The sequence below is a fragment of the Ochotona princeps genome, chromosome 13, assembly GCF_030435755.1.
Source record: "Ochotona princeps isolate mOchPri1 chromosome 13, mOchPri1.hap1, whole genome shotgun sequence".
NCBI lineage: Eukaryota > Metazoa > Chordata > Mammalia > Lagomorpha > Ochotonidae > Ochotona > Ochotona princeps.
Window position 1 is genome coordinate 53,633,661 of NC_080844.1, and position 12,272 is coordinate 53,645,932.

At 42.7% G+C, this 12,272-nt stretch overlaps 1 protein-coding gene across 2 annotated transcripts in view; it reads left to right on the forward strand.

Moving 5' to 3' along the window:
* Nucleotides 1-431: 431 nt before the first annotated feature.
* Nucleotides 432-12,272, forward strand: part of SMC3 (structural maintenance of chromosomes 3) — a 32,601-nt gene continuing 20,760 nt past the window's right edge. The window contains exons 1-7 of one of the 2 annotated variants that reach the window (XM_004579854.3): nt 432-582; nt 1,382-1,457; nt 8,001-8,039; nt 9,168-9,235; nt 10,121-10,192; nt 10,714-10,793; nt 11,409-11,487. In XM_004579854.3, coding sequence (XP_004579911.1) covers nt 568-582; nt 1,382-1,457; nt 8,001-8,039; nt 9,168-9,235; nt 10,121-10,192; nt 10,714-10,793; nt 11,409-11,487 — 429 coding nt within the window. In that variant the 5' untranslated portion in view covers nt 432-567. Of the gene's footprint in view, nt 583-1,381; nt 1,458-8,000; nt 8,049-9,167; nt 9,236-10,120; nt 10,193-10,713; nt 10,794-11,408; nt 11,488-12,272 lie in introns of both variants that reach the window. The other variant, XM_058671195.1, reaches the window with a different exon arrangement.

Sequence of the window (12,272 nt, forward strand, 5' to 3'; positions counted from 1 at the left end):
TAATGGAGCAGCAGGCTGCTCTCGGAAGTCCCTCCGTCAGCCGCATTCCCGCTGTAGCCGTCGCGCGCGCTCCGCGCTTTTATAACCAGGTCCCGCTCACCAGGCCACTGGCCGCTCGCCGATTGGTCCTCAGAGTCTCCCTCTCGGCTTTGGCGCCGAACCTTTCCCCCCCTTGTGGGCGCGACCATCGGCTCCTTCCTCAGAGGGAGTGCGGCCGAGCCTCACGGTCACAGCTTCTCTGGATGAAGCTTCCGGCGGAGTGTCGGGCAAGGGCCAGCTACAGAGCCTCAGAATCGGATGACACACACGCGGCAGCGCGGTGGAACACCGTTTATCACACAAAGAGAGAGGAAACGAGAATCCGAGCCCCCCCTGCACTCTGAGGGGACCGGGGACGTGGTTCCGTCGGAGGCGCGGGCTCCGCCTCCATCGGGGCCGCCATTTTGTTTGGCTGGAGGGGAGCAGGGGCGTCCTGGGGGAGGGGTCGCCAGGCGCCGCACCTGACGCCGCCGTCGTGCCGTTGGAGCTCCGGGGCCAGGGCCTTTCCCCGGTGTCCGACGCGGAACCATGTACATAAAGCAGGTGAGGCCCGTGCGTTCCTTTCAGCGCCCCCCGGGCCCGTGGAGAGCCCTCCTGGGGGCGGGAGGTGGCGCGGCGCCGATCGCGGTCTCTCCCCGCTGGACTGAGGTGGGCGGGGGAGGGGAGCGAGCCCGGCTGCTCCGGGGTCGAAGGACCGCGGCGGGCTCGGGGCTGCTGGGCGCTGTGGAGGGGCCGGCGGAGCGGGCCTTGAGGGGACTGGGCCTTCCCGGGCGGGCCGAGGGCGGGAGCAGCGGCGGGGCTGGCGGCTGGCGGGAAGGGCAGTGTGGTCCGCGAGCCGTTTGCGTGAGGCCGGGCGGTGGACGCGAGGTGTGGGGAGGGCATCCCTGGGCACAGGCAGAGCTGTCAGCTGTGTCCCGAATTTCCCCCAAGGTGGAGGGCACCTCCTTCATTCTTGCTTGGCGCCCCCACATGCACTTGTTTACTTGCCAGGTGGTCTTCCCGCGAGGCCACCGCGGCGACGAGCCTGTCCACGGGTTTCTTCCTGGGAGCACGGGCTCTCTGCCAGGGACGTGCCTTTGGGCCGGGGACCCGGGAGGCGGGGCCTGCGCAGGTTCCACCTGTGGTCCCCCGTACCTTTCGGGGTTCTTGGTGGTTTATCAGCTATAGCCCCTAAGAAAACCACAGCACTGGCGAGTACAGAAGGACTGCATTTAGCTTGTTTCTAGTTAGCGCTTTCCAATACGCATCTCGGTGTGATTGCGAGTTGGCTATCATGCCAAAGACAAAAACTGATGTAGCAGTGACGTCACGGCTGTTCTCAAAAATATCTCTTGTTTATTAGGTGATTATCCAGGGTTTTCGAAGTTACAGAGATCAAACAATTGTAGATCCCTTCAGCTCAAAACATAATGTTATTGGTAAGTGTTCTGGCTTGCGAGCTCGGGCTTATAATCGATAAGGATATGTACTTCTTTCTATGTAGACAGGAATTGTCTTTGAGTATTAAGTTAGCATTTTGTTCTTCTGAAATAATTTATGTGTGTTTAACATGCCCTGGAGAATTTCTTCCTGTATAAGCTTAAAATGCTTTCATAGAAAACTGGCTCATTTTTATGTTTGCAACATTTATATGTGTGAGAATGAGCTTTAATAGCACGTTTAGTGACTGGGACTAAATTTATTCTGTTGTTGATTTGTTATATGCTAGTTAAAATACTGTTGCTTTACTTAAAAGGTGATGGTTCTTTTGTAACATCAGATTGTTCTGGATTTTTGTTTTAAAGATCTCTGTTTACTTGAGCGGCAGTTACAGATAGAGTACTCTGTGCCTTCTGGTTCACTTCCTGAGTGGTTGCAGTGGCCATGCTGGGCCAAGCCAGGAGCCAGGAGCTCCCTCTGGATGTGCCCTATCGATGTAGGTGCCCAGGCTTTCCAGTGTGCATTCGCAGGGTGCTGGGCTGGAAATGGAGCAGCTGGGTCTTAGACTGGTACCAGCTCTAAGGGGGCATTGGTGTGACAGGTGGCTGATTAACTCACTGTGCCATAGCACAGGCCCCTATTTTCAGATTTTTTTCGCTCTCGGTATATGAGTGGACAATATAGTTGGATTGAGAGGACGTGTGGGAACATAATAGAACCTGGTTCATTGTGAGTTCTGGCACGTGAGCTTTTTCAGTCTGCTCTCTGCTGCAGTTTACTTCTTTGTAAAGTGATACTTGTCAGGGCTTGGGGAAAGATTAAATCAGAAATCATGTAAGTGAGGATAAAGGGCCAGTGGTGATTGCCATTAGCGATACTTAGTTGCTGTAGAGTTTTTTGTTGTTATCTTTAGAGAGAGGGAGAGAGATCTTCCAAGTGCTGGTTCGTTATTTAAATGTGCACAGTGACTGGAGCTGGGCCAGAGCCACAAGGATGCGGAGGCCGAAGGTGTTGGGCCATCCTGCACTGCTTTCCCCCGTGGGTGCATAGCAGGGAGCTGGATTGGAGGTGGAACAGTAGCTGGGACTTGAACTGGAACTGGAACCCACATGGGACGCAAGGGGTGTAGGTTGCAGCTTTACCTGCTGCGTCACATTGCCAAGGTAGAATGTGCATTTTGCTTATGCAACTAACAAGAATGTTTTCTGACATACTATTGGATTTTCAAGAGACGGAACAAGTTACTTTTAGACACCAGAAAACCTTCTTGTGCTGTTGTGCTGTGCAGAATTCTCATTGTGCTGTTTATTAGTTTGCAAGGGCAGCCTTAACAAGATAGCAGCCTGTGTCTTTTTTTTTTTTTTTAAGATGTATTTATTTTTATTGGAAAGGCAAATTTCCAAAGTGAAGGAGAGGCAGAGAAAGATCTTCCATCTGCTGGATCACTCCCCAAGTAGCTGTGATGACCGAAGTTGATCCTATCCAAAGCCAGGAGCTTCTTCCAGGTCTCCCGTGTGGGTGCAGGTTCCAAAGCTTTGGCCTATCCCCTACCACTTTCCCAGGCTACAAGCAGGGAGCTGGAAGGGTGAAGTAGAGCAGTTAGGATTATAACTGGCACCCATATGGGATCCTGGTGCATGCAAGACAAGGACATTAGCCACTAGGTCACTGCGCCAGGCTCTGTCTTAAACACAGATTTATTTTATTATAATTCTGGCTTATAATTTTTGTGAAGTCATTCCCAGACCCAACTTTCTTGTGATTAGCTGTCAAGGACTTGCTTCTCAGGTGCGTTATTAGGAAACTGGATCAGGAGTAGAGTAGCCAGGACTCCCAGCTGACACTCCAGTATGGAATGTTGGTGTTGGAATGCTGGCATCGTTGCTGCTGTCTGCTTAACGTGCTATTCCCTTGTGCTCCAGTTACTGAGGAGTCAGGTAATTAAATTGATATGCGGGCCCGGCAGCATGGCCTAGCGGCTAAAGTCCTCGCCTTGAAAGCCCCAGGATCCCATGTGGGCGCCGGTTCTAATCCCGGCAGCTCCATTTCCCATCCAGCTCCCTGCTTGTGGCCTGGGAAAGCAGTTGAGGACGACCCAATGCATTGGGACACTGCACCCGCGTGGGAGACCCGGAAGAGGTTCCTGGTTCCCGGCTTCGGATCGGCGCGCATCGGCCCGTTGCGGCTCACTTGGGGAGTGAATCATCGGACGGAAGATCTTCCTCTCTGTCTCTCCTCCTCTCTGTATATCTGGCTGTAATAAAATGAATAAATCTTTAAAAAAAAAATTGATATGCAATAACGGTAGTTTGAATGGATTGGGATTTTGCTTATATTTTAATTGTGAGTGCTTTTAGGTTTTCAATTATCAAAAAAAAGTCTTCAGATAAGGAAAAAATAATTGCTAGCTTTATGTTTTATCTTTAATTTGTAAGCTGAAAATTGATAAATATTTTAATATTTTAGTTATGTAATTTACAAATTATATGTAAAATATTAATTATCTAGAATGATTACAATACGTTTATAAGGTTTATTAAGTGTCAAGTTTCAGATGTTGCTAGACACTTTTTACCTCAATTGCAGCATTAGAATTAATAGTTTTAAAAACAAAAATTATGTTTTAACTTGATTAATTGTTTTAACAAATACAAATGAACCTAGAAGGTCTTTATTGGCTTAAACATGCTTTAACAGCAGGTATCTAGTAATGTAAGAAAGACCAAAGGTAGTATATCCTGAGATTGACGCTTAAAAAATTAAAAGCGGGCCCGGCGCGGTAGCCTGCCGGCTAGAGTCCTTGCCTTGAACATGCCAGGATCCCACATGGGCGCCGGTTCTAATCCCAGCAGCCCCACTTCCCATCCAACTCCCTACTTGTAGCCTGGGAAAGCAGTCGAGGACGGCTCAAAGCCTTGGGACCCTGCACCCGTCTGGGAAACTTGGAAGAAGTTCCTGGCTCCTGGCTTTGGATTGGCATAGCACTGGCCGTTGCAGTCGCTTGGGGAGTGAATCATTAGATGGAAGATCTTCCTCTCTGTACATCTGACTTTGTAATAAAAATAAGTAAATCTTTTTTTTTTTAAAGATTTATTTTATTTTTATTACAAAGTCAGATACACTGAGAGGAGGAGAGACAGAGAGGAAGTGGAGCTGCTGGGATTAGAACCAGCAGCCACATGGGATCAAGGCGAGGACCTTAGCCACTAGGCCACGCCGCCGAGCCCAAAAAATAAGTAAATCTTAAAAAAAAAAAAAATAAAATGTTAAAAGCGCAGCCCGGCACAATAGCCTGGTGCTTAAAATCTTCACCTTGCATGTGCTGAGATCTTGTGTGGGCAGTGGTTCATATCCCAGCTGCTCCACTTTCCATCCGGTTCCGTGCTTATGGCCTGGGAAGGCAGTAGAGGATGGCCCAAGGCCTTGGGATCCTCTACTCATGTGGGAGACCTGGAAGAAGCTCCAGGATCCTGGCTTCAGATCAGCTCAGCTCCGGCTGTTGCGACTCCTTGGGGAGTGAACCAGTTGGATGGAGGATCTTTCTGTTTCTCTTTTCTCTGTAAATCTGACTTTCTCATAAAAAATAAATCTTTTTTAAAAAATTCAAAGCATACTGTTTATTTGTTTAATTATTTTGATCCTTTTAAGCAAGTGTGATTTGAAGGTAAATACCTGCTGTGCTGATGTTTGGTTATTTGATAAATGAAGATACATTAGAAGTTTGTACAAAATAGAATTTTAAAATGTCTAGTACAAGAAAATTGAAAAATTTTTAAAGATTTTATTTATTTATTTGCAAAATCAGATTATATATATATAGAGAGAGGAGGAGAGACAGAGAGGAAGATCTTCTGTCCAATGATTCACTCCCAAAGTGATCGCAATGGCTGGTGCTGTGCCGATCCGAAGCCAGGAGCCAGGAACCTCCCCCAGGTCTCCCAAATGGGTACCAGGTCCCAAGGCTTTGAGCCGTTCTCAACCAGGCCACAAGCAGGGAGGGAGCTGGATGGGAAGCGGGGCTGCCAGGATTAGAACCTGTGGCCATGTGGGATCCTGGCGTGTTCAAGGCAAGGACTTTAGCCACTAGGCCACGGCGCCGGGCCCTACTGGTTTACTTTTTTTTTCTATTTTTTTTATGTGGTTTCATAGGCTCTGAAATCTTAAATAATTTTTAATGTATATTTTTTCATTAACTTTCTGATGATGCTTTATATGAATGAATTTCAAAAGTTGCACCAAAAAAGAAAGAAAAATTTCACTTTTAATTCCATTTTCCATGAATTTTAAGGTATTCTTTTGTTCACCAAATATAGTTAGCCTCTATATCCTCTTACTCTGTGCCTGTGAACTCGGCAGCCATGGAGTAGGAGACACTTGGGTGGGATGTGCAGGTGCAGAACTCGCAGGCTGCTCTCATTCTAGTTCCCTGAACAGTGCTGAGGAGCAGCTGTTCTTAAGCACTCCATTCTGTTAGGTATTATAAGTCATCTAGGGAGGATTTTAAGAATGTACTGCGCTTAGTTTAGATGCAAATACTGTATAATTTTACATAAAGACATGAACGTTTACACATTTTGGTTTCCTAAAGGGAACTGGAATCATTACATTTGACTTTTTTTTTTTGAGAATGCGAGCGCTCCATCTGCTGGTTCACTCCCTAACGCAGTGACTGACGCTGGTTCATGTGGTTCGTGTCAAATGCCAGGGCCAGAGTGAAGAGCTGGGGGTGTAATCCTAGATTTGCACATGGATGTCAAGGACATCCCTACTTGAGTCACTGTTGCCTGCCAGGGTGTGCATTAGCTAGGGCTGAGAATCAAACCCACATACTCTGATAAGGAGTGTGGGTGTTTTAACAACTAGGCTATAAACCCACCTCCTTACTTAGCCTTTGAACAAATAAGCACAGATTGATTCTAGAACATTATAGAGAGCCTAAAGGCTAAGAGAGAAAATTATTCTACTCAAAAGGTAACCATTCTTATTAATATTTTCTAGTTAGCCCCGGTTTCCTGGAAAGCAGCCTAGTTGTCAGTTTAGCTGCTAAGGCTTTAGTACATTCTTAGGGTGAGAGAGGGGAAAGCTGCTTACTTACAGCATCATAAAGGAGACACAGCTGGTTTGTGATTATGTTGGGTGACTTGAAAGCACTTTGTAGACCCACCAGGCCTTAGAATGTCAGGAGAGAAAAAGGGATTTGTCTGATGCCACTTGTCTTTTTTATTTCTAAAGATTTATTTGTTTCATTTAAAAGGCAAATTTATGGAGAGAAAGAGAGACAGAGAAATCTTCCATCCATTGGTTCACTCCCCAAGTGGCCTCAATGGCAGGAGCTGAGCTCATCTGTTGCCAGGAGCTTTTTCCAGGTCTCCCACATGTGGGTGCAGGGAGATTGGTATTCCTGAATCATTAATCTTGAAATTTTCATTATTTATTTTATATTCTAGTAAAAACATATTTTTTTTTAAATATGGAAGAGTTAGAGAGATCTTACACCTGCTGGTTCACACCCCAGATGGCTTCAGCAGTCGGCTAGGGTCAGGCCAAATCCAGGAGCTTCTTCCAGGTCTCCTGTGGGTAGCATGGAGTCAAGCATTTAGACCATCTTTTTCTGCTCTGCATTGATCATTAACAGGTGTTTGGATCAGAAGTAGAACAGCTGGGACACAAACCAACATCCTTATGAGCTGCCAGCTTTGCAGGCAGTGGCTTTACATAATGCTTTACATTAATATATTTTACCACGAAGATTTTCTTACATCTGCATTCAGAAAGTGAAGTGCTTTATAATTGTCTATACTTAATGGTTCTATGAAACTAAACATGATACATAGGTTTGATCATAAATAGTGTAATGTGAGAATAGCTTTAGATTTTTTTGGGGGGGTAAAGATTTATTTTGTTTTTATTTGAATGTCAGATATACAGAAAGAGAGGCATAGAGGAAGATCTTCTACCTGCTGATTCACTCCCCAAGTGGCCGCAACGGCTGTAGCTGAGCTGATCAAAAGCCAGGAGACGGGAGCTTCTTCCAAGTCTCCCACACAGGTGCAGGGTCCCAAGGCTTTGGGCCGTCTGCCACTGGTTTCCCAGGCCATAAGCAGCAAGCTGGATGGGAAGTGGGGCTGCTGGGATTTAAACTGGCAACCGTGTGGGATCTTGGCACATACAAGGCGAGGACTTCAGCCACTAGGCTACTGCTCTGGGCCCTAAATTTAGATTTAAAACAACAAAAGTGTTAGTAGGAATATATGTAAACATTCTTTTATGATTATAAATTTTAAAAGTCATGTAGTGTAATTATTAATTCTGAAGTATTGGAAATGCCAAAAAAATCATCAGTGAAGTTCCTTTTTCACAAAAATATATGAGCACTACAAAAACTGCATTTATTTGATGGTTACAGTTAGTTTTGTTCACTGCTGAATATACTTAATGTCAAATATCAGTCTTATAAAAAATTACATGTAAAATTTTTTGAGTACTTTTTTAGTAAATCTATTGGTTTTATGTAAAATAACATGTACTTTTTAATTTTATAGTGGGCAGAAATGGATCTGGAAAAAGTAACTTTTTTTATGGTAAGTATTGTCCTGAGTATTTTAAGGTAGTTTATGAAAGTGATTAGTTTTTTGAGACTGTATCTGCAAGAAATCAAAAAAATAATTGATGCGCAGTTGCAGTGTAATGTAATGTAGTAGATTCAGAGTATAAAAATCTGAGTTTTGTGGTTTCATGTAGTAATTGAATTAGATAAGAGTGCATATGAACTCTTACCCTCAAATTACTCTCTTCACTTGAAAGTGGAGAGATGTTTGCCCTGTCTACCTTAGATGGATCATGATATTCAAATTAGACAACTTGTGTTAAAGTGCTTTTTAAACTTGAATATAGCAATAAATATTATAAATGTTTAAATATGAGAGTAGTTGCTAGTATTGTTTTGGAAGAGAATTCTTTCTGCTGTACAACTTAAAAACAGCTCCATCATTGTATAAAGAATAGAGTTGGAAAACTGAAGGGGATTTAAATCCTGTTGGAGTAAGGGGTGGCAAACTCAGTCATGCCCTGCTTAGTGACAGGGATACATTCTGTCAAGTGTGTCATTACTATGTGAACATCCCAGAGCGTGCTTAAACCTTGGTGGTGGGAGTCACTAGACAGAGCCTCTCTGATAGAGGCTAGTGAACATGGAACGTGTGAGGCTGGAAAACTGTTCCAAGTAGAAATACATTCTAAATACTGGTTAAGAGATGTAAGCCAGTGATGTTTATGATCATGTATTATTTACATAATTGTACATGCCATACTTTGTAAGACTGTGTAGCGTGTTTAACCAGCAGCACCGCACACCTGTGGTCTGACGTCACAGTGAGTGATGTCACTAGGCCCCCTAACGGTACAGGACCACAAGTGCAGATAAGGCTGTGTTGACTGAAGTGTTCTGCAGCTCACAGATAGACTTCAGTTTTGCTTGTCTCCTCTTAATGTTTTTTCTTTCTTTCCCTTTCTTTGATATTTTTCCTTTTTTCAATTCCCAACTGATTATTCTAATACACAGGCAGAGTTTGCCAGTATGAAACAGCTGAGTCACTTTTTCTGTACCTTGCTTTACCCGATACACTGTGATCTATTAAGATATGAAATGTAAAGAATAAGTCATAAATCCTTTGCTAGATTGTGATAATCATTATGTTTCATCTTTTTAGCTATTCAGTTTGTTCTCAGTGATGAATTTAGTCATCTTCGTCCAGAACAGCGATTGGCTTTGTTGCATGTGAGTAAGATTGTTTTAAGACACTGTTATATATTTAAAAAAATACATGGTCAGTCTTGGTATAAAAAATATAATTTATAGAAGTTTTAGATCCTTTGTAAATCTTAGCATGAAATTTAACTTACTTACATTAATGATGGTGAAAGGCTTAATTTTTTGTAGTGGTAGAAGAAAATTGTAGGATTTACCTGTAGCTGGGTAAGTCTTCCATATCATCCTAAAGTTTCCCATCCCTGAAGTTTCTTTAAGGGTGTAATCTGGTAAGGTTCGGAAATAGGTTAGCTGGGAGGAAGCGTTGATACTGGGGATTAAGAACTTTTAAGATGTAAAACTAAAAGGGACAGGGAGAAACAGGTGCAATTAACTTAACAGCTGTATTTATACATAGTGTTGTCATTTTCCAATATAAAAAATAGTATGTTTGCAGTAATGCAAACTCCAGGTTTTTATTAATTATGAATAATGAACTACGAGTGGATTTGGGGATAAAAACTATAAAAGGCCATAATAAAAAGATAAATTTACTTTCTTTCTGGTTTGAGTATTGCTTATAATTAATATTGCGACCAAATGCCAGAAAATGAAAGTTCTTGATAAATCTTAACAATGTCTTTCATGTTCAGACAGTTTGGTTTAACTATTATCTTTTTTCCTTCTTGAGTTTGAATCAAGATGGGTTCTTGATCACCTGCATTATTGAACTTTGTAAAATTTTCACTCTTTCTTGTTGAGAAATTACATAAACTAGTCTGCTAAAAATGTTTCTCTGTTGAATCAGGTGTTTTTTTTTTTTTTTTTTAAACCATGCATTGGACTTTAAAAAGTGTTAAAATGATATGAAAATATCATTTAAGTGACAAGTATCCTTTTTTCCCCATGTTTCAGGAGGGTACTGGTCCTCGTGTTATTTCTGCTTTTGTGGAAATTATTTTTGACAATTCGGACAACCGGTTACCAGTAAGTAGCTTTTTCCTTGAAGTACACAAAGATCTACTGTATTTGAAAGGCAGAGTGACAGAGTGAGACAGAGATAAAGAGATCTTGTATTCCCTGGTTCATTCCCCCAAAGTTCTGGGAGTTGGCCAGGCTGAAGCCAGGAGCCTGGAACTCCATCCAGGTCTGCTACAAGGGTGGCGTAGTCCTCAGTGCTTAGGCTATCGTTAGCAGGGATATGGGTCAGACGTGGAGGACCAGGAGTCAAGTCTGTGCTTGAACATGGGTGGCAGTGTTACAGGTGGTGGCTTAATCCTGTGTGCCACCGTGCTGGTCCCTATATAATGGGTTTTGTCTTGAAATTATGTGTGAGCTTTTGTGAAAAATGGCTCTGTCATGAGGACTTAGTATTCGTTGTATCTTTTTAAAATAAAGTAATTGAGATTTAAAAATAGCTAGTTATGGAGAAGAACTTTAAAATGACCTAGTAAACTAAAAAGATGTCTTTATATTTAATATTGGACTTCGTGTTTTTTTATTCTTAGATCGACAAAGAAGAAGTGTCACTTCGAAGAGTTATTGGTGCCAAAAAGGATCAATATTTCTTAGATAAGAAGATGGTCACGTAAGCATTTTTTCATACATTTTACAATGTGTAACAAAAAAAGTAATTTATTTGCCTCATATTCAACAAATCGGCATTCGGAAAATAAATTTAAGAGTCAGTAGGCTGGCCTTGTTGCATATCCAGTAAAGCCACTACCTGCACTGCTGGCATCTCGTGGGGTGCCGGTTCATATCTTCACTGCTCCACTTCTGATCGTCTGGGAAAAGCTGCATTAGATGACCAATGTGTTTGGCCCCTAGCCACTCAAGTAGGATACCTGGAGGAAGCTTCTGGCACCTGGCCCAGTCCTGGCCCTGCCTTAGCCCGGTACTGGCCCTGCCCTGGCCCTGCCCTGGCCCTGCCCTGACCCAGTCCTGGCTATTGGCAGCCATCTGGGAAATGAGCTAGTGAATGGCAGACCTGTGTTTCTTTGTCTCTTCCTTCCTCTGTAACACTTTCATACAAATAAGTAAAAATAATAATATAAATAAAAAGTAAATAATTTTTCTGAGGCTGATGCAGCAGATGGTTTGATTAGTTGTACAGCATGTTGATCCTTCACCTGGGCACTGTACACTCATGCTTTGTTAACTGTAAGGTGTTACAGAGAATAAGTTCAGTGTTTTTCAACAGGAAAAATGATGTCATGAATCTTCTTGAAAGTGCTGGTTTTTCCCGAAGCAATCCTTACTATATTGTTAAGCAAGGAAAGGTAAAAAAATTGTATGTCCTTTTTTTTTTTTAATTCATTAATTACATTGTATTATGTGACACAGTTTCATAGGTATTTGGATTCTCCCCACCCCTCCCCAAACCCTCCCACCATGGTGGATTCCTCCACCTTGTTGCATAACCACAGTTCAAGTTCAGTTGAGATTCCCCCATTGCAAGCATATACCAAACATAGAGTCCAGCATCTTATTGTCCAGTCAAGTTCAACGGCTTCTTAGGTATACCCTCTCTGGTCTGAAGACAGAGCCAGCAGAGTATCATCCCGATCAATTAAAAGCTCCAACATACCATCAGCAAAAAATTTACATCATTATGGAATTAATTGACATAGTAATGAGTAACCAATACGTTAAAAGTAAATGCAAGTTCTTAACCACCTTCTGTGACCACCTCATTGACATTTCAATTTTAGTTTATACACAACATATAACATACATAACATAACATGTTATACATAACATCATATCATCTTAAATTAAGGCAAACATGTGGTATTTAACCTTTTGGGATTGGCTCATTTCCCTTAGCATTATGGTTTCCAGTTTGTCCCATTTGGCCATAAAGAACTGCATTTTGTTTTTTTTAATAGCTGAGTAGTATTCCATGGAGTAGATGAACCATACCTTTCTTATCCAATCCTCTGCTGATGGGCATTTTGGCTGCTTCCATGTTTTTGCAATTACTGTATTTTGCAATTTTGTATGTCCTTTTTTAATAGAATTTGTTTTCAGAATATGTTCTTCATTTGAATGATGAATTTGGCTT